At 47.7% G+C, this 18,879-nt stretch overlaps 13 protein-coding genes across 13 annotated transcripts; 6 read left to right on the top strand and 7 right to left on the bottom strand.

Moving 5' to 3' along the window:
* Positions 1-11: 11 nt before the first annotated feature.
* On the bottom strand, positions 12-416 carry AGOS_ACL018W (OPA3 family protein; the record flags this gene model as incomplete). Its single annotated transcript, NM_208739.1, has 1 exon — positions 12-416. The coding sequence occupies one exon, from the start codon at positions 414-416 to the stop codon at positions 12-14; it is 405 nt and encodes a 134-aa protein (NP_983386.1).
* A 218-nt stretch (positions 417-634) lies between these two features.
* Positions 635-2,362, top strand: HRD1 (E3 ubiquitin-protein ligase HRD1; the record flags this gene model as incomplete). Its single annotated transcript, NM_208738.2, has 1 exon — positions 635-2,362. One exon carries the CDS (start codon positions 635-637, stop codon positions 2,360-2,362), a length of 1,728 nt encoding a protein of 575 aa, NP_983385.2.
* A 156-nt stretch (positions 2,363-2,518) lies between these two features.
* RRN11 (Rrn11p) lies at positions 2,519-4,003 on the bottom strand (the record flags this gene model as incomplete). The annotated part of the gene is made up of 1 exon (NM_208737.2): positions 2,519-4,003. One exon carries the CDS (start codon positions 4,001-4,003, stop codon positions 2,519-2,521), a length of 1,485 nt encoding a protein of 494 aa, NP_983384.2.
* A 540-nt stretch (positions 4,004-4,543) lies between these two features.
* DLD2 (D-lactate dehydrogenase) lies at positions 4,544-6,148 on the top strand (the record flags this gene model as incomplete). Its single annotated transcript, NM_208736.1, has 1 exon — positions 4,544-6,148. The coding sequence occupies one exon, from the start codon at positions 4,544-4,546 to the stop codon at positions 6,146-6,148; it is 1,605 nt and encodes a 534-aa protein (NP_983383.1).
* Positions 6,149-6,188: 40 nt separating this feature from the next.
* AGOS_ACL022W (uncharacterized protein) lies at positions 6,189-6,680 on the bottom strand (the record flags this gene model as incomplete). Its single annotated transcript, NM_208735.1, has 1 exon — positions 6,189-6,680. The coding sequence occupies one exon, from the start codon at positions 6,678-6,680 to the stop codon at positions 6,189-6,191; it is 492 nt and encodes a 163-aa protein (NP_983382.1).
* A 198-nt stretch (positions 6,681-6,878) lies between these two features.
* On the top strand, positions 6,879-8,879 carry GID12 (Gid12p; the record flags this gene model as incomplete). The annotated part of the gene is made up of 1 exon (NM_208734.2): positions 6,879-8,879. One exon carries the CDS (start codon positions 6,879-6,881, stop codon positions 8,877-8,879), a length of 2,001 nt encoding a protein of 666 aa, NP_983381.2.
* Positions 8,880-8,972: 93 nt separating this feature from the next.
* SNA4 (Sna4p) lies at positions 8,973-9,356 on the bottom strand (the record flags this gene model as incomplete). The annotated part of the gene is made up of 1 exon (NM_208733.1): positions 8,973-9,356. One exon carries the CDS (start codon positions 9,354-9,356, stop codon positions 8,973-8,975), a length of 384 nt encoding a protein of 127 aa, NP_983380.1.
* Positions 9,357-9,728: 372 nt separating this feature from the next.
* MAM33 (Mam33p) lies at positions 9,729-10,469 on the top strand (the record flags this gene model as incomplete). The annotated part of the gene is made up of 1 exon (NM_208732.2): positions 9,729-10,469. The coding sequence occupies one exon, from the start codon at positions 9,729-9,731 to the stop codon at positions 10,467-10,469; it is 741 nt and encodes a 246-aa protein (NP_983379.2).
* A 154-nt stretch (positions 10,470-10,623) lies between these two features.
* On the bottom strand, positions 10,624-12,516 carry MRX1 (Mrx1p; the record flags this gene model as incomplete). Its single annotated transcript, NM_208731.1, has 1 exon — positions 10,624-12,516. The coding sequence occupies one exon, from the start codon at positions 12,514-12,516 to the stop codon at positions 10,624-10,626; it is 1,893 nt and encodes a 630-aa protein (NP_983378.1).
* A 162-nt stretch (positions 12,517-12,678) lies between these two features.
* PCI8 (Pci8p) lies at positions 12,679-13,941 on the top strand (the record flags this gene model as incomplete). Its single annotated transcript, NM_208730.1, has 1 exon — positions 12,679-13,941. One exon carries the CDS (start codon positions 12,679-12,681, stop codon positions 13,939-13,941), a length of 1,263 nt encoding a protein of 420 aa, NP_983377.1.
* A 45-nt stretch (positions 13,942-13,986) lies between these two features.
* ICP55 (aminopeptidase) lies at positions 13,987-15,516 on the bottom strand (the record flags this gene model as incomplete). Its single annotated transcript, NM_208729.2, has 1 exon — positions 13,987-15,516. One exon carries the CDS (start codon positions 15,514-15,516, stop codon positions 13,987-13,989), a length of 1,530 nt encoding a protein of 509 aa, NP_983376.2.
* A 196-nt stretch (positions 15,517-15,712) lies between these two features.
* Positions 15,713-17,455, bottom strand: HOP1 (Hop1p; the record flags this gene model as incomplete). Its single annotated transcript, NM_208728.1, has 1 exon — positions 15,713-17,455. One exon carries the CDS (start codon positions 17,453-17,455, stop codon positions 15,713-15,715), a length of 1,743 nt encoding a protein of 580 aa, NP_983375.1.
* A 756-nt stretch (positions 17,456-18,211) lies between these two features.
* AGOS_ACL030C (uncharacterized protein) lies at positions 18,212-18,811 on the top strand (the record flags this gene model as incomplete). Its single annotated transcript, NM_208727.2, has 1 exon — positions 18,212-18,811. One exon carries the CDS (start codon positions 18,212-18,214, stop codon positions 18,809-18,811), a length of 600 nt encoding a protein of 199 aa, NP_983374.2.
* Between the last annotated feature and the right edge of the window lie 68 nt (positions 18,812-18,879).

The following is an 18,879-nucleotide window of genomic DNA, read 5'->3' as shown; positions in this document are numbered from 1 at the left end:
AGAACGAGTTCTCACGCGCGATCCGCCAGAGCACGCTTCAACTCGTCGATCTCCTCCTGTAGCTCCTTGATGTCCTGCAATACCTGCTCGCGTCTATCCAGCTCTTTGTTGCGCTGTCGGACCGTTTCCCAGACCACAACGGTGCCGGTCACGCCGAATACAAAGAGCTCACTAAGTAGTGTTGCCCCGTTCTCGACGGCCCGCTCATCATTGAGCGGCCGTATCTTCTTCGGCTGCGCCACCGGCGTGAGCCGTGACCGTAGCTTCACGTCTGCCCGATGCATCTGCTGCGCTAACCGTATGCATACCTGCTTGAAGGCCGAATGCTGCTTCGCCTGCTGCTTCAGCACATTGGCCACGGGTCTTGTGACCTGCCTGATCAGTAGAGCCCCTAGCTTAAACGCAAGCGCACTCATAGCTCGCTACCCTTGTGAATTCCGGTGTCCAGTGCTGTGGACTAGGTGCAGAGGTGTTGCTAAAAAATGGAAATCATGTGCAGAAGAACATAGCTAGATGATCTCAAGTTCCAAGCCTCCTTAATCCCCCCAGAGCTCTCCGGCAACCAAAATACCCGTGCGCTGCTGAGAAGGAATTGAAAGGTAGTATTATAAGACCACTGTCATATAGAGAGAGGATGCCTCGGGAAGTTTCCTGGCCCATGTGGGCAATGTTTATAACAGCGACGTATGCCTTGGCGGGATGGTCGGCGTATAGCTGTGCAACGAGCTTTGATGACCCCTTGAGTGCCTTGTTTATGGCGAGCAGTGGCGTCCACTTTGTGATATGGGGCAACTTTCTTATAGTACACTACTGCCTATTTGTGTGGGCAATAATACGAGTACTGTTTGGACAGCTGACAGCAATAGAGTACGACCACATATTTGAGCGGCTGCATGTAGTGCTGGTAACTCTAGCCTCGATCGTTATTACGATGCGCAAAACGTACATGGCGGGCCATATGACCATTTTGTTTTATACCCTTTGCCTAGTTGCCCACTGGGTGCTGCGCGACCGAATGGACTTCGTCTTCCAGGTGCACGGGACCGACTCGAGTCTGCTGGGTATACTGTGCTCGCGATTTATGTTTAGTTTGCTAGTGCTGGGCATGGTTGACTATAAGATGCTGAAGTTCTGTGTGCAGAATACAAATGTTGATGGGAAGCGCCATGACCTGTATTTGATGCTGGCGCTTTCGTTCGCTCAGCTGATTCTCGATGTGCTACATGTTGTACTGCTAACAAGTTTGAACTTGTTTGAGATGGTGCGCTCCAGGAGAACTCGGAGCGCCAATCTAGTGTACGAGGGCGGTACCACAGACGATGATGCAGACGACGAGGTATTTATCCTTGAGGGTAAGTACATATACGAGACAGTGTTTGATTTGACGATAACAGTTTTGAAGGTGATACTAGACATTATACAGGAGGTCTTTGTGCCGTGGTCCATCACTGTGGTCTACAGTATATTTGTGCGCAGCATAAAAGCTGGAGAAAGCTTTCTGCTTGTCTACAACTACTGGAAGAACAATAAGAAGCTGTATGAAAAGCTATCTGATGTATCAGAGGAGCAGTTGGATGACACGGACTCGATGTGCATCATTTGTATGGACGATATGCTTCCAACAACCGAGACGACTAAAATGAATAGACGTGCGAAGATGCTGCCTTGTGGCCATATGCTACATTTTGGATGTCTCAAAAGCTGGATGGAAAGATCACAGACATGCCCTATTTGCCGGCTTTCTGTGTTTGCTAATGATAGTAATTCACATGCCACTACTCAGGCGCGCGAGCAGACTCCCCCAGATCTACTTCAAGAACGTGGTATTGACGAACACATAGATGTCATCGGTATGCAGGATATGAGTGTGCAGTCAATCTCGCTACACGAAGGTACTGCAGTTCGCAGGGGTACCACCGGAAACTGTATGAATCAAGCGTATGATGGAGGATTGCTGAGCCACGAGGAGCGAGACCAAGCAGGATGGGTAGCGTTTCCCATTGAATTCAGGGCTGATAACAAGGTTTTCTTTAACCTCAATGATAGCCAAGGCGATAGGCAATGGATGGCTTCCTATACCTCGTATCCACGTCAAAATATGGTAAATTCAGATGATCCAGATAACGCTTCAGAGAGCCATTCAAGAATACCATCACCCTCACTTCCCGGCTCTCTGGAGGGTACGAGTTCTCAGGTTGATGTGACTGTATCTGCCAAGGATGCGCCTGCTAACGCATGTTTTGTGATTGCGACATCAAAACTAGAACAGACAAAGGAGGTCGAGCATTTGAAGAGAAAAGTAGAGGAATTAGAAAGCAGAGTTGAAGAATTATCGAAAAGGATCAAAACCGACCAGGTGTAATGTTGAAGTTTGCCATGAATTACATATATAGAAGGTAGTTTACTAAGTAACTTATAATGTGGCATGACTTATGAAAATGTAAAATTAAAGTATAGTCGCATGAGAAGCTCCAGGTTCTAATAGAGCTTTATATGTGCTATAATATGTAGTATGTTATTATTCACTGCTATCATAATCCGAATCCACCTCAAATCGCGTAGGCAATTCTCCAAAGGCAGTATCGTCATCTTCGGCCACATCTGGTTTGAAGTTCCGGAAATTTGGATCATGGAAATCAGTCTCTGAGACCATCGTAGGATTATCGTTCTGCTCTCCAGTGTCACTTTCATAGGTATCAAATGAATTACCATCCGTCTGCTCTTTATGTGTACCAGCGTATAACCGCCTTTCAAACTCCAGCAGTTGCTCTTGAATAATACGTTCCGGATAAGTAAAATTACCCTTCTCCCTACATGATTCCAAACAGTTCTTGACACTGCAAATATATTGGGTCACTTGGGTCTTTGCTATATCAAGCTTTGAACCATGCAATTTGATGCCCTCGTGGGATGCCAATTGGGCAGACAATTTATCTGCTTGGATAAAGTAACACATTGCATATAAAAACCAAATTTCTGCATCGTCCATGTAAGGCGGCCTTAGAACAAGCTCAGATACTTTTTCCAGTAGCCATGCCATCGATCTGGTGGAATCAAGCACCTCATCGGCGGTGGCTCCTCTCAGGACGAGCCACAGCCATGCCAACATAAAGTTAGGTGTATGTGCACGAGACCCTGACCTAAAAACAGGATCAATTAAGTTTACCTTGTTCTGACTAAAGACAGAATGTGAAGTAAAGACTGTTCCCATCCATTCTAAAAACTTCTCATGCATGTCGAAGTTTAGATGGCTCAGAATATGTGATCCGAGGTTCCATATAGAGCGCAAATCCACAGATTTCATACGGATCAGAAGAGCAAAACACCTGTAAGCCGTCCCCCAGTTTTCACTAATGATATTTGAGTATAGTAGACCCACAAGGTGGTTCAGGTGCAGCTTTTGGTAATTAGTAACCTCCTCTTTCGGGCACGTTTCATAGCCTAAGCGCATCACCTCATGGTAAGCTGCTGCTTTCTTGGTGGATAAGGAGAGCGTAGCTTTCATGCGCTGGTTCGAGTAATTTTCTATCTGCTTAAATGCCTGGTAGCTTAGCATTTTCCGCCTTATGGGTACCCTGTTTTTGGGCGAGGTCGCCCAAAGCTCGTAGGTATATTCCGGCTTGTAGTATCTTGCAAAAAACTGCTTCTCGTAGTCTTTTGCAGTGGAGCCACCATTCAAATCATCTTCTTCCTCACTGCCGAGATCGCCCTCCTCTGCGTCCAGAGTAGCGTGCCCCAATATGCTCTGCAATCTCAGTCTTTTCCGCTTAAGTCGCCTAGCTGCGGTATCGACGTCCCCTTCCAGCGCATCCCCATCACTAGCCTCTGCAGCGCTGTTATCGGGCGTGGGGAAACATGCGGAATCAATATGCGCTTGCTTATCTGAATCGGAGAGGCCATTCAGCTGCTCGTACTTTCTTCTCACACAGCTAACGTACTTGTACTTGAGCGCTCGCTGCTGTTTAGAGCGCTTACTATATGAGACTATCGGAGACTCGAACATGGTAAGTGCATCCCACAATGGCTGCAACACTAATCGACTGCTCTCCAGAGATGGTTTCTTGGGGTTGTCTGAGATGAGGCACCGCGATGCGACGAATTTTGATTTAAAAAAAGAAACGACAAAAGAGCTTACCATGAGGGCGGAGGCAGCACTTCGAAAACAGGGAATACAGGGTCGTTCTCTGATGTGCTTAGCCTTTAGCAAGATATGTTACGCTTTAACCAGCGTATGAGGCTTGCTCGTAGAGTATCTGGAGTCACGTGAGCCTATTCTCGGTAACTCATCATGTACGTCGGTCACGTGATAATTGGTAACAACTAATTACAAGTGAAGGTTAATAGATTCATCTAAAACGCATTTGTGTATTCCAGTTATGTGACTCTGGTAGTGGCTTCTCGTTATGGTGGGCTCTGTGGTGTCAGGTTTTCTCGTCGTGTCGGGCGTCGAAGAAATATGACTATTACCCATTATCTTCTAGATGTTCGTCATCGAAGAACAGTAAAAGCTGTCAAGCTTTGCAGGTGAGATATTGCGGTTAGCATGCTGGCGAGGACATTGTTAAAAACTACTGCGGTGCGTGGCATTGCCTTACGGTGTAGATCTGCGGTATGGGCGAGAAGTGTTCTGCGCCCTAGCGTTGGCCGCACATGTGGGTACGCAACCCACGCTGCCCATCTCACTGCGGATACATACCCCACACTTGTGCGGGACGCTAGATACAAGAAACTTGGGGAGGAGGACATTGCGTTTTTCCGGGGTATTCTGTCAGAACAGGAGATATTGCAGGCCGGGGAGGGCGAGGACCTCGCGCTGTACAACGAGGATTGGATGAGAAAGTACCGCGGTCAGTCAAAGTTGGTACTCCGGCCCAAGAGTACGCAGCAGGTGGCTGCAATCATCAGATATTGCAATGAGCAGCGTCTAGCGGTTGTTCCCCAAGGCGGAAATACCGGGCTTGTGGGTGGTTCGGTTCCCGTGTTTGATGAAATCGTCCTGAGCCTGGCCCAGTTGAACAAAGTCCGTGACTTTGACCCTGTGAGTGGAATCCTGAAGTGCGACGCTGGAGTTATCCTGGAGAACGCGGACTCCTACCTCATGGAACGGGGCTATCTATTTCCCTTGGACCTTGGCGCGAAGGGCTCTTGTCATGTTGGCGGGCTGGTTGCGACGAACGCCGGTGGACTGCGCCTGCTGCGCTATGGGTCCCTCCATGGCAGTGTACTGGGTTTAGAAGTCGTTCTACCGAACGGTGAGGTGCTGAACAGTATGGATGCCCTGCGGAAAGACAACACCGGATTCGACTTGAAGCAGCTCTTCATCGGCTCTGAGGGGACAATTGGCGTGATCACCGGTGTCTCTATCTTGTGCCCGCCTAGACCAACCGCATTCAACGTCTGCTTTCTCGCTCTAGAAAACTATGCCAGGGTCCAGGAGGTCTTCATCAAGGCGAAGAAGGAACTTGGTGAAATCCTATCGGCATTCGAGTTTATGGACTTTAACTCACAATACATCGCCGGACAGCACCTGAAAGGTGTGGCTCATCCTTTCAGTGAGAAATACCCGTTCTACGTCCTAATCGAGACTGCTGGTTCCAACAAAGAGCATGACGACTTGAAGCTGGAGCAATTCTTGGAGGGCGCAATGGAGGAAGGACTGGTGTCCGATGGCGCGTTGGCCCAGGGCGAAACCGAGGTCCGCAATCTCTGGCAGTGGCGTGAAATGATTCCCGAAGCCAGTGCCTCCGAAGGTGGGGTTTACAAATACGACGTCTCCTTGCCTCTGAAAGACATGCACTCGCTCGTAGACGCTGTTAACGAACGGCTCACTGCGCAGAACCTGTCTGACACGGAAGACGCGTCGAAGCCGGTTGTGTGTGCACTTGGCTACGGACACTTCGGCGACGGCAATCTCCACCTGAACGTCGCGGTCCGTGAGTATACGAAGCAAGTGGAAGCCGCGCTCGAGCCGTTCGTCTATGAGTTCGTGGCCTCGAAGCACGGCTCCATTAGTGCAGAACACGGCCTAGGTTTCCAGAAGAAGAATTACATCTCTTACTCCAAGAGCCCGCAGGAGATAAAAATGATCAAGGACATCAAGCACCACTATGATCCGAACGCCATCCTTAACCCTTACAAATACGTCTGACCGTCCGGTGTGTATATATGTATATCTAGCATTTGCCGCCTCACGTCAGGCCTCCATTCCGCAGGCTCTGTACGCCAACCGTCGAAATGTGTCTGAACCGCGCCGGGCCTAGTGGTGTCCCTCCGTACCATCGTGTGACCACTATCAGCACGTTAACAAGCTGGTTCCTCTCCAGCAGCGACAGAAGCACGTTTCCAGCGCCCGCCTCGCCCCCGTCCGCACTGCCCTGGCTGACATTGCGTACGCGCGCGCGCGGGTGCTGCTGCGCCGCGCTCCTCTTCTTGCCGTTCTTCTCGAATGGCTCTTCTATGACCTCCCCAGTACGCCACGCGTATATGAGGGGATGTGATGCCTTCGCTATGCGCTTGTTGCCATCTACAAGGCCTTCCAGTAGCTCGGGCACATCACTAGCACTCTGTAGTATACAACAGCGGCCCTGGAATTTTGACCGACGATCTATCAGCACCTCTGACTCGTGCCAGACAGTGCTGCTATACGTCCTCTTCGTTGCAAACATTGCAACCAACCTCATGACGTCGTTCTAGCCTGTAGCGGCCGACACCCTGGACCCAAAGTGCTCGTTATCACTAACTCTTGTGCTTCCTTTAAAAAGTAAAATGAGACATGGATCTTTCATGATAAATGAATTTTAAACTCAGTACGTGGGCTTGTACTATCGAACAGCGGAGTGTAGCAGCATATACAAGCAGGCGGCTGCCAGGTTCCAGAGATGATCACCTTCGGTGTTTCAGTTCCTGGTAATGGGAAAGACGTGGTCTCGGGCTATCGTTTGTTCAGGTACCAGGATGATGCGTTAACACCAATGCCGATAACCTCAGACAATGCTACAGACCACAATGAGATGATCCAGAAGTTTTGTTACCTGCGGCCGCGAGACAGGCTGACGATACCCGAGTGCCAAAATGGTGGGCTCATGGACTCCTCGGACTACTTGCTTGTGGCAAAATCCAACGGGATTATAGAGATATTCAGGGACTACCAATACAGGGTGAGCCAGAGACTACAGCTGAAGCCAAACTTTGTTCTGACATGCCTACCGGTGGCGCACGAACGTAACACGCTCGACTTGACGATAGCAGGCCTGGAGTTTAAAGACGGGTTACTTTACTGCTGCACGAAGGACGGGGACTTATACATCTTTATTCTGAACCTGCCGAACGACTACATACAAGAGGAGAATATCTACAACCCGATGGGAATGCCGGACCTCTTTGAGATTGCGGCGCCCAACATCCGAGATACCAGCAGGCTGGAGGAGGGCATTCTCTTCGTGTACTCGAAATTCACTGGACGCACAAAGTTACAGCACATATGCTACTACTGTCACCCGATGGGCCAACAAATCTCAATATATCCCCAGCTTAAAGTGCTATACCCCAGTATCCCATATTTTAAGCCATGCATCTACGTGAACCTCAAGAAGGAAGTGTCCAACTTCCGAATAAACCCTCTCGATAGGTTCAGTTTTATCGCCATGGCGCCGCGCGTGCCACTGACGATATACAAAATCCACCTGCCCAAGCTCTTCACGGACTTCTTCATCAAGTTTGTGAAGTTGAAGCGCGCAGTGCTGAAGCGCTCGTCCCAGGAAATTCATGATATCGATGAAGCCAGCACCAGCGTCTACCGTTGCAAGTTTCTGGATTTCCTGCGATTCGATTTTCGGGGGATCCAGACCGATATGGACCCTCGTACCTGGAACTCTCTGATGGCCAACGACTACGTGGCAGAGTTGAATTGTTCATGTGTGTGGCGCCAGCGGCAGGGAAATGTCAAGGATGACCTATACAAGCTGTTTCATCGTCAAGTTGACGTATACGACGAGGAGCGTGAAAGACCGGCATCACGCGGCAGTCTCACTGGCTCTATTGACAGCTCTGCGAGGAGCAGCTCCTTGCGGAGAAGTATACTCGAGCGGACCATCGACGCCGTGCCTTGTTACAGCAACTCCGCGACAGACAGGTTTATCCGATGTATACGGCAAAACACCTGCCCGGTCGATATACGGATTGTTAATACAAAACTAGGTGACGATCCAATGTCATCAACCAATGAAGATGACCATGATAGCAATCGGACGTCATTCCTGACAGATGACTACAAAGATATGGATATTATCACTTTGGACAAGTTTCTTTGTTTGACAGCATTTCGACCAAAGTACATTGATGAACCACTAATGAAGTTAGATTCTTTTCATAGCGTCACCAAGGATGCTACCAACGCGGAAGCCAGGTGGGCATTGATGAATTTGTCCTCGTTCAAGAAATTATTTATGATTACAAACTCCATCTGTATGATTTTCGACACCTTTGGTGTGGTGCTGATCGACCGCTTCAAGGTCGTCAACAGCCATGACCTTCTGGAAAACGATCCCGAAGCCTTCAAGATTATTGACTTCGAGATCGGTCTCATTAACGACATCGCTGTTGTCATCACACATATCGACAAATGCCATGACTGTGGGGGCTCCTACAACATCGAGTTCATAGCTATTGTAACCACTGTCGCTGGGACACTGAGCGCGCTGAAGGGGGAATTTTATTGCCACGAACGTCTCGGCAAGATGCGCTGCAGAGACAAGTTGAAGATTAACAAGAAGCACAAGTTCTTGGACCAAATAGTCCTGTTGGACTACGAGCCATCCCGCAAGCGCGCGAGGGAGCATAACGCAGAGGACCGCACAAAACGATCAAAGGTGCAATATTAGTATGTATACGCAAGCTCAGGTGGGTTTTTTCATTCGTACACGCATAATTAGTGTAGATTTACATAGGAAGCAATGTGTTGTGAGATGAGCTATTTATGCATGTTCATTGTATGGGGGTGGCGCCATCTGCGCCTTGCTGTTAGAGCTGTACGTCAAGGGCCTCTGCTCTTCTGGCATAGGACCGGAGCCGCCCAGTCTTTGGGCAGCCACCGCTTGGTCCAATCGCTGCCGATCGTAAAGAAACCTGTCCAGCGTCCCCACCGGCACAGGGTCGCCATACTGGTGACGCAGCGGGCTTGTGATGTGGATATAGTAGAATGCGTGCACTATGCCTGGCAACACCCCCAGGCAGGTCAAAATGGTATTCAAGAGCAAGTCCAAAGAAAAGCATCCAGAACGCAGCAACACGGCCACTGGGGGTATCAGGAACCCTAGGAAGTAAAGTATACAGTCAGAACAAGTACACCCGCAGCACATCTTCAAATTTTTGTGAGTGGCTATGAGTTTTCAGGGGCAAGTATACGGCTGTTGCCTTTCTTATATGCTTAGATATCTACATGAGTTTCGCTGGCTGCGCCTCTAAAGCAAAGGACAATAACAGAAACAGCCAGTACTAGATAAAGGAACTAGTGGCACCGGTATAACTAGCGATAGTTCTGCTTCCCAGTCGTGTAGCTTGCCACGTGATCTTTGGAATAAAAGCTGACCATGGTAAAGGCTGACCATTTTAAAGGCTGACCATTTTAAAGGCTGACCATTTTACAATATGTAAAATTTTCATGGCATAGTAGAAACGTTATCCATTACCTTCTGCTTCGGCTAATCCAACAAGGTATTCGATTTACTGTCATGTTCCGTATAGCTGCTCGCAACGCCCTCAGACTTACTGCCCGCAGGGCAATCCCATGTGCGACCTTCCGTACCCAAGTTCCTAGACTTTTCTCGAGCAATGCAGTGTCCTTCAACATGCACTCGAAAAATGTGGCTCAGATTTTGAAGAGCGAGCAGATGCTGGAGCTAGAAGAGCACTCGAACGAGCTACCAGAGGATGCGCAGGAGTTTTTGACAAAGCACGGCTTCAAGGAGGTGGCCAAGAAGAACCAGAACCTGGCGGAGATTGTGCGCGAAGACAAGGATGAGGTTGTGCGCGTGTTCTTCGACGTTGCCGAGATTATGAACATGCCCTATGAGACCGCCCCCGAGGAGGATGCGGAGGGCAGCGAGGAGTTGGAGAACACGTTTACCAATGCAAGAGTGGTTGTCGTGCGCAAGGCGGACGACACCGCCGTTGCGTTTGACCTGTTGCTCTCGGTTTCAGAGGAACGCTACTACATCAACTCGGTGACGCCTTTCGACAGCTCCGAAGCTGCTCTCAGCGAGACCGCCGAGGCCGAGGTGAAGCGCGAGCTCACCTACCAGGGCCCACCATTCCCTAACTTAGATGACTCTCTACAGCAGTCTCTGGAGCAGTACTTGGTGTCCAGAGGTATCAACGACGAGTTCATGAGCTTCATCACCTCATACTCTGGCCACAAGGAGAACGCTGAGTACGTCAACTGGCTAGAGAAGATGAAGAAGTTCTTTGAGTAGTTCTTCTATTAAGTCAAGATCCGTGTGTTGTGTACGGTTTAGGCTTTCTATATATACTTGTGAATAGATTATCTTTATTGCTTGGCGACAAGGGCGTCAGCGTTCTATGGACTAAAACGGTGTTCTCTGAATAGTATTTATTGTATTTACATGTTTATTCCTTTTGGAGTATACCCGGTACAGGCGTCGTAAGTATCCTGTCACCCAATTGCTTCGTGCCTTCTATCAAATTGGCAGGGATAGGCTGCTTTCTCTCAAGTAGCTGCAGCTCCTCCAGTATACGCTTTTTGAACCTTGATAGTAGTTTTCTGAACTGATATTTCTGATACTCAAGAGAGTCGTGTGGAAGCTCAGTCACATCTGCGACCGGTAGAGTAAAGTTATCTTGGTAACCTGAGTAGAAACGAATGGCATTTAGGTACACCGCCCTCAGACGAGAGCGATCAGCGTCATTCGCATGCTTTAGGCGGAAAATATCACCATTGTAGGAATGGATAAACTGTTCAGATATAATCCTTTTCCTCGTTAAAGTCAGCTTGTCGGAAGAGGCAGTTCCTTTAAGTATAGACCAGTATACCGTGCTCTGTGTTAGGTTCAGTATCCTCTTACCATGTAGCGAAGTCGAATCATATTTCTGGAAGAATGTATGTATCTTCTCCATAGTATCCTCAAGTTTCGTAAGATCATCATGAATATAGCGCTTCGCAAGAACTCTAGTCATTGAGTGGTGTATTTCCCGAAGCGAAGCGACGGAAACCTTACCCAAACCCAAACGTAAGTGTTCAAAAACCTCGAGGTTTTTATCTAAACAGGATGTAGGGTATTTCTCACGGAAGATTTGCATTATGTGATGATACGACTTCTCATTCAATATTTCGGGGGTTTCAGTTCTTACACGCTCGTATACCTTCATGGCAAGAGTAAATAAGCCATGTTTTGCACAGTTCTCCAAAAATATCCCGAGGACGTGCTCGTTCAGTGTTAGCTTCTTCAACAACCCCCATGTATCTAGAGAAGGAAGTTGTACTCCTTTTGGAACCGGCAGTTCAACCTGTACGCCCAAGTCAAAGAAGCGATCACAGAGTACTAGAGTGCACTTCGAAAGATCGGGACTTCCCCGCATATTCCATACGTTAAGATAATAGAATAAAGCTTTTGCATTCACGGCCCTGACAGGAAGCTTTTTCATTATATAATCAAGCTTTTGCATCGCTTCAATGTCATCTTTGATTTTTGAGATACCTTCTAGAAGCTCAGTGTATGCGACCTTCGACCGTTCCATGTAAGAGGGCATGAGTTCAAAGCATTGGAACAGATATTCGGTTTCAGGGCAGCGCGCAAGGCATGCCAGTGCCGCGTTAAAGTGTATGGCGTTCAGTTGTCTTTCGTCAATTAATGCCTGGACAATAGTAACGATCTTCGCTGCATGATGCTTGGAGAGTGGTTTCTTTATGTGAGCTATTCCGCTGAATAAAATAGTGGGGGTATGCTCGTTAGGTGGTATGCCCCATTTCAGCCGATATTGGTATAGTAGGATAGCACTCGAAGCACTCTGCTCAACCTCACAGTAGTGACGCATCAAGATGTTCATGCCGACAACGCCGTTTTTCTTCGCTAGCCGTATCAGAAGTAATGCTTTGTTCAACATCCCACGTTTGCAAAACTTCAAAACATCGTCCGCCACCAACTTGCTATCGCGTAACTGCTCGCCACTGACCCCCAGTATAGCATATATAAGCCTTTTGTCAGTTGTTCGCTGCAGAAGTTCAGTGTCTTTTTCAGATAATGGCCCAATTTCAAGTGTTTTGGCAGCATCGCGGAAGCCATATTGCTTTTCAAGGATATGAATAGCCTGCTGTTTAGTATACGGTGTCTTTTGCAGCCTTTTGACCATGAGTTGATATTTTGCTTGTCGTTCTCGAAGCTCTTTCTTTGTCATTGGGACCGTTGTCTTCCCGGCCTGGATAGCGCTGAGTTTAGATTTTAGACCGGTCTTTCGTAGCACTGGCATGCTCATAAATGTACGTAACTGGATTCTGAGGAACATCTTGGATTGTGTCGCCCCTTCTTCTCTTAGTAGCTCTCATTGCATTCGAGTTTGTAGAATCAGAACGTGAAAATTTCATCGGTATACTTGCCAATAACGATCAAAGGTGACCAAGGGCGAAAAATCAACGTCTGTCCTCTGAGATCGGAGCTGGCCTTCAATATGGACCAATTTGAGGTTTTAGTTGCAGTTGAGCGTCTATTCTTTGCATGGGAACAAATATCTGATAAGGAAACGTTAGTGGAAAGGCTTGAGGGGAGATTGGCAGACATGAACTTGAGCCTCTCGACTTCGCCGCATCGCAGCCTCTTTCTGCCATACCTCGGTACTCGAAAGGACCATAATGTTGCAGATCCGGATACCATATCTTCAGAGTATGGATTGCAGCTGCTGGTATTGGAAAATGCGCTGGCGCATAATTACTCCAAGGCCATTAGCCTTTTAGAATCTTCGACAGTCGGCGACGTGGGATACATAGAATGGTGTAGGTGCATGATGAGGCTGAACATCCTGGGGAAGTCATACGGTAATAATTCGGAACTCGACATAGGTCTCAGATCCTATCTTCGGAATGGTGCACAGGGAAGTAGCCTGCTTCTTACAGATGAAGTTAGCGATTGCAGGATGCTGGGCTTTGCGAGCCTTTTCCTTCAGGAAGAGTACTTTATTGCAGTGCACCATATGGTGCGGTCAATACACGAACATCCATCGCTGGTGGATTATCTACTGAGAGAGGAGGATGGGAGAGATATTTTCATTCTTAAAGAAGAATACAAGTTGATGTTGACTATTGCCGTGCTGGTCGCAATCCCATTAGAGAACTATCAAGATTTCCTTCTATTAGAAGATCTAAATCCACTTCTTCAGGGGTTACCTGAGCTGCATGTCTGTCTGAACCTGCTTGTCAGCACAAGCTTCGGCTCATTCTTTGCAAGATGGTTGGGACCTATACAGGAATTGGCTAACAGAAGCTGTTTTTTGGCCCCAGTCTGGCACAGTGTTAATAGCCACATGCGCAGCAAGATTTTGGTATTTTATATAAAGATCTCTGAAAGGGTCACTGTTTCATATCTTGCCAGGACACTTGATATACCATATGACACGGTAATGGCTGATGTATCATCCCTCATTCAGAAATTTGACATCAATATCGGCATAGAAGGGGATCTCGTTTACTACAAAGAAGATCTTCCGGTAGGTAACTTAGTGAGCAAGGTTAGCCAAATCCAAAGGGAAATAGATTCAAAACTTTTAGTCATGAAGCAAAAGAATGATGCTCTACGAAGTTTCATTGAAAACATGCTTAAGGAGCAGTCAGTGGAGCCTCTGAATAGGTCTCAAGATATGGATGCTTTCGAATTACATGAGCAAAGCGAAGATGAAGAATATGAAGAAGAACACCTTGAGGAAGGTGAGAATGTATAAATAATGCATTAATATGCTTTTTACTATCCAGTGGAATGCGAGATATTAGTCTTCGAGTGGAGAAAGTGTCTCCCCCATCTTTGTAGACACGCCATTTTGAGCGATGCTTTCAATATCTACAATTTCTTTCGCTGCCTCCACCGTCAAATTCCTATAAGTATCTTTCTCCACCGCTATATTATCCTCTATCCGGATACCAATATTCCTGAAGTATGCAGGGAATTCAGGTTCATCCGGGATGTAAATACCTGGTTCTATGGTAATAACCTGGCCCTCTTGTAGTGGGGAGCTCTTGCATGCGCCAGGGACATCATGTACATCTAAGCCTAGGTTATGGCCGATATAGTGAGGATAAATTTTGTTCACATCCCAAAAGTGAGCACCAGATAGGCCAAGGTTACTTAATTCTTCACGCATAAATGCAACACTTTTCTCATGGATATCGTGTATCGAGTAACCCAAATTGGCCGAACAAAGAGATATGCACTTCCGCTGCACTGCCAGCACGACTTCGTACAAGTCCTTTTGAGGTCCACTAAACTTCCCAGATACTGGCCACGTGCGTGATATATCAGCACAGTACCCGCCCAATGAACCAGCTGCATCAACGAGTACTAATTCGTCATCATACATCACGTCATCGTTCTTAGTATAATGGATGTAGAGAGCATTTTTGCCTGCGCCAACAACAGGGACATATGCGCGCTTATCGCATCCCCCAGCGATGAAGTTGTATTCTAGATGCGCTTGAAGTGTCCTCTCTGTTCTAAATCTTTGCGCATATGCTTGGTTGTATGCCCTGCCCGAAATTCTACCCGCTTTACGCATGACGTCTATTTCCGCCGGAGACTTAATACATCTGAGCGCGGTAGTCAGCGGTGACAAGCGGTTCACACTAACCGCAAACGAACCGATCATACTCCGTACTGCTTCGTGCGCTCTTGGCACAGAAACGCCGAATACATCATTAAAGCCCGAAGACATTGAACTTTTGGTAGTTGGATAATCGTAGTAAACCGAATCACATCTCTTCAGTATGTGGGTCAACCCTTCTCTTGCTTTATTTATCTCCATCGATTCATCCGCGTTAAATATCTCTCTTGCTCCATCAGGGCCACTGCGCGGACCATCCCATGCTTCCACTAGAGCATCTCTCCGCGGAACAAACATGTGTAAAATTACGTCTGAGGGGTCAGCAGTAGGTTTTTCCAAGACCATAATAGTATCAGGTTCCAACCAACCTGTCAAGTAAAAAAGGTTGTTATCTTGCTGGAATGGATAAAATACAGGCCCTGATGCGTATTTCAGCTCTGCTCCAACGATAATGGCACAACTCTTGGGCTGCATCCTCTCAGCAAGCTTCATGCGTCTTCCAAAGTACTCAGTCGCTGTTATCCCGGGAGTCAATTCCCCCGCCTTCAGCATGTGAGGCCTGCTCTCATGTATTGCTTGCCCTGCCTGTAGTAACGTGGGCGGTCTGTCAAGCCACTTTCCTGAAGCAAACTGTGATCTACCATAGCTGAAGGCCCTAATTCCAACGGTAGAAAGCCTCAGTATCCTTCTTGCGCTCAGCATTTTCAAAACTATGCTTGTTAATTACCAGAAATATAAATATGTAGCTATTCCTAGATATTAAGTATGGACTGTGTAAGCTCATTTACTACCTCTAGGCATATTTTTTTTTTCACTTTAGGTCTTCTCCGTGCTACCGGACAATCGAAATATTATGAATCACTCGGAGGTTAGACGACCGAAAGTCGATCAGTGAAAATCACCAAGCACTCTTCAAAGTTTTCTTCGAAACGCTTATTTTCCTAACCTTATTTGGCAAGCTATCTGGATAATTCTCTACGCTTTCATCTTCGAGGCGGATATTCTTACGCTTTCCTCTCGGAATTGGGTTTAGAGTCTCCTCGTCAATTGCTAAGGAGCTCAAGTTTATCGAAGACGAGCTGCTATTCACATGTCGCTTAGTTCTGTTGAGGTGGGCAAGAGACCTTCTTACCGCAGAAGTCCAGGCTGTTACTTGTGCAGCGGATGCCGGGCATAGCTCTGTATAGCATTTTTGGGCATTCTTGGAGTTGGGAATAAATGTCATTGCATACCTGCCTGGATGCAGCAAACCATCTGGAGTAAATACTGATTGGTGGTCCACATCAACGAACACAGAGTCCTTCGTAAATTGCCCCTTTGCGTTCCTCTTGCGCTCTTGGTCAAGTACTATGACCTTGTCTTGGATAAAGATTGAAAGCGCTTCGGCTAACATGTTTGTGGTAGTGTCACTATTGTTCCCATCGAACAGCGTCTCTTGTAGAAAAGAAGTCGAGGTACAGGAATTAAGATTATCCTTTAGATAACGATATGCCTTCCGTAGAACCATCATCATCTGAAATTCCTTTGTTGTCGGATCTAAGTTGAGCTCCTCCGCTACAATGCAAGTAATACACTGCTGAACAACATTCGAACGAGAATTTCCGTAGCATAAGCCGTGAAGCTGTCTCTTGCAAGTGTCACACTCAATCTTGAAACTGACTGAACAAGACATGCCGCATTCACAACTCTCTTGGCCCTCTGGCGAGAGCTGTTGGGACTCGTCTTCTTTATCCAGTGCTTGTGTTGGACACACGTTGTCAGGAGAGGACCGCAGGTAGTCCTGTAGCATATTTGTGGTCTGGCTGTTGTATTTAGACTGTCCAATCGAATCTACCTTTAGCTCTACAGGTTGGTTAACCAATTCGAATGGGTCGATGGCCCTTGCATTTGGCTCTTCCCTAGCCTGCGCATCGACATCTACTAACGATAAAACTTTGATTGCCATTGTATGATGGTGGGTGTCGAGGCAACCAACAGACACCGCATCCATATCCATGTGGTCAGGAACTTTAATAGTGGTCTTGGGCTCCATCGATGCATCCCGGAAAAACTGAGGCTGGTAATCCGGTGGTGCATTCTCATTGAACAAGAGGCGCATGCTCAAGTAGCGCTCTTTTGGTAGAGGATCGAGGGACTGAGTGATTATTATGAAGCGCCGCATTAGTTGCTGCATCATCTTTCTGCTGTCCAGCAGCGAAATAGCCTCCTCTTGGCCGTTTATTCTAAGTGTGACTGTGTTGGAGGTGGGGTATTCTAGAGAAAACACATAGCTCTCCAGCAGATCGTGCGGATTGTTTTTGTCGGTAAATATCCCAAGCAAGATGGCCTTGAGGTAGCGCAAGCGAATAGCTGTGAACACGCCCTTTTCAACCCAGTCTAGAAACATATCTGCCTCCTCGGATCGTCCCCGCACCAGCGTCTTAATTCGAATGCTCGGCGTATTCTCCTTATCGTATGATTTGTTGCATTTTTCAGGTACAAACTTCTGATCAATGAATGAATCATCTGGAAATAGCCCTCTCAGAAATGCTAGGCAGCCAAATGACATTGTCAGCATCGTCTGGATGAGCTTCTGCGATTGCTCGGTAGTTATGGCAGTTTTGGTCTTCGTTAGCTGTTTTACTTGTTGTATTGTCGACATTGATAATGTTCTTAATGAAACAATCTTATTCCGACTGCTTCTATAGGTATGATGCTTGCCATTCACCGATCTTTCATGGTGATGTTGGCAATCTTCAATGTTTCGCCACCATCATATTTATATCTCCCGCCGAATATTAGCCGCCGTTGATTATCCGGGTAATATTATGTCGTGGTGTATGGAAGTAATATTATAAACTGTTCTAATGGTGAAAAGCAAGCCGGACAGCAGCCTGCCGGACAACCGTTGGTCACCCTGCGGGCCTCTAAGTGCGTCCTTCCATAGACGGGGCAATGAACCGGTAACACAGCCGCATGGAACCAGTGAGCGTCAAATCACGCTCGGAAAAGCCGCAAGTAGGGGATGGCCCAGGTGCGTTAGGAATTAGGTATAATCAGATGCTGATACGCGACAAAGGTGATGCGGACGAGGGAGAACGGGGGCACGCGGGAGAGAATGTACGACGGCGGGATTACCGCCGCCGGCTAGACCAAGAGGCCATGGGACTTCGCGAAGGGGTTCACGCGGCACAACGCATAAGGAGCTGCCTTCCACCGTCCACTAAGCAGTGTTCGAAAAAGCAACTGCTTGTATAAGCAAATGGCCTCGCAGCAATAAATATGGCATGGATCCCGTAAAAGTTCACCAGGCATCCGATGCACGGCGCCATTCAAGATAAAGACTCCTTGCACAAATCCATTTTCCATAGGACTCTTCCGACACTGCTGGACGATGGGAACCAATCTGGGAGGATCCATGTCACCACACCCCCCCTCGAGAGACATCTCGACACTGTCTCTCTTCGACTGTAATAATTCCGAAACACCCACGGACAATATATCCACGCGTGCACTGTATGAGGTGAACCTAGACGACGAGCTACAATATCCGCCGGTTTCGCGGCCGCTGTCGCGGTCTAGTGTGACGTCCGGGCTGTCGATGGTAGCCACGAAGGACGGTGTGGAGGGGCGCAGGGTGCCTCGCCACGGCATCACCCAGTATTCCGTCAACCTCGCCAATTCCATGAACGCCGCTGCACATTGGAAGAAGGCGCACCCCGAAGAACCGTGCAAAGATTTCCCCAATGGCCCATCACTCACTCTAAAGGAGAAAATGCGCCTGTTCAACGAAGACCGGCCGTCCCAGAGCAACTGCGACTCGCTGGATTCCTTCGCCGACACCAATTTCTCTGGTTCCGCGCGCTATCAACTGAATATTCATCGCCTCAACTCAGAGCTTGAAAGCAACACCAGTACGCTGGGCGATGACACTTCATACCTCTATGATATGCGGAGCATCCCTGCGGCTGTGAGCATAACTGACAGTGAGAAGGACAGCACGTCCTCACGCCACTAATTGCGCTGGTAGCACACCTTGTTTTTCCGTTTTGGTTCCGCCTATATACAGGTACAGGACAATCGTAT

Source organism: Eremothecium gossypii, chromosome III, assembly GCF_000091025.4.
Source record: "Eremothecium gossypii ATCC 10895 chromosome III, complete sequence".
NCBI lineage: Eukaryota > Fungi > Ascomycota > Saccharomycetes > Saccharomycetales > Saccharomycetaceae > Eremothecium > Eremothecium gossypii.
This window is presented reverse-complemented; position numbering and strand designations above follow the sequence as displayed.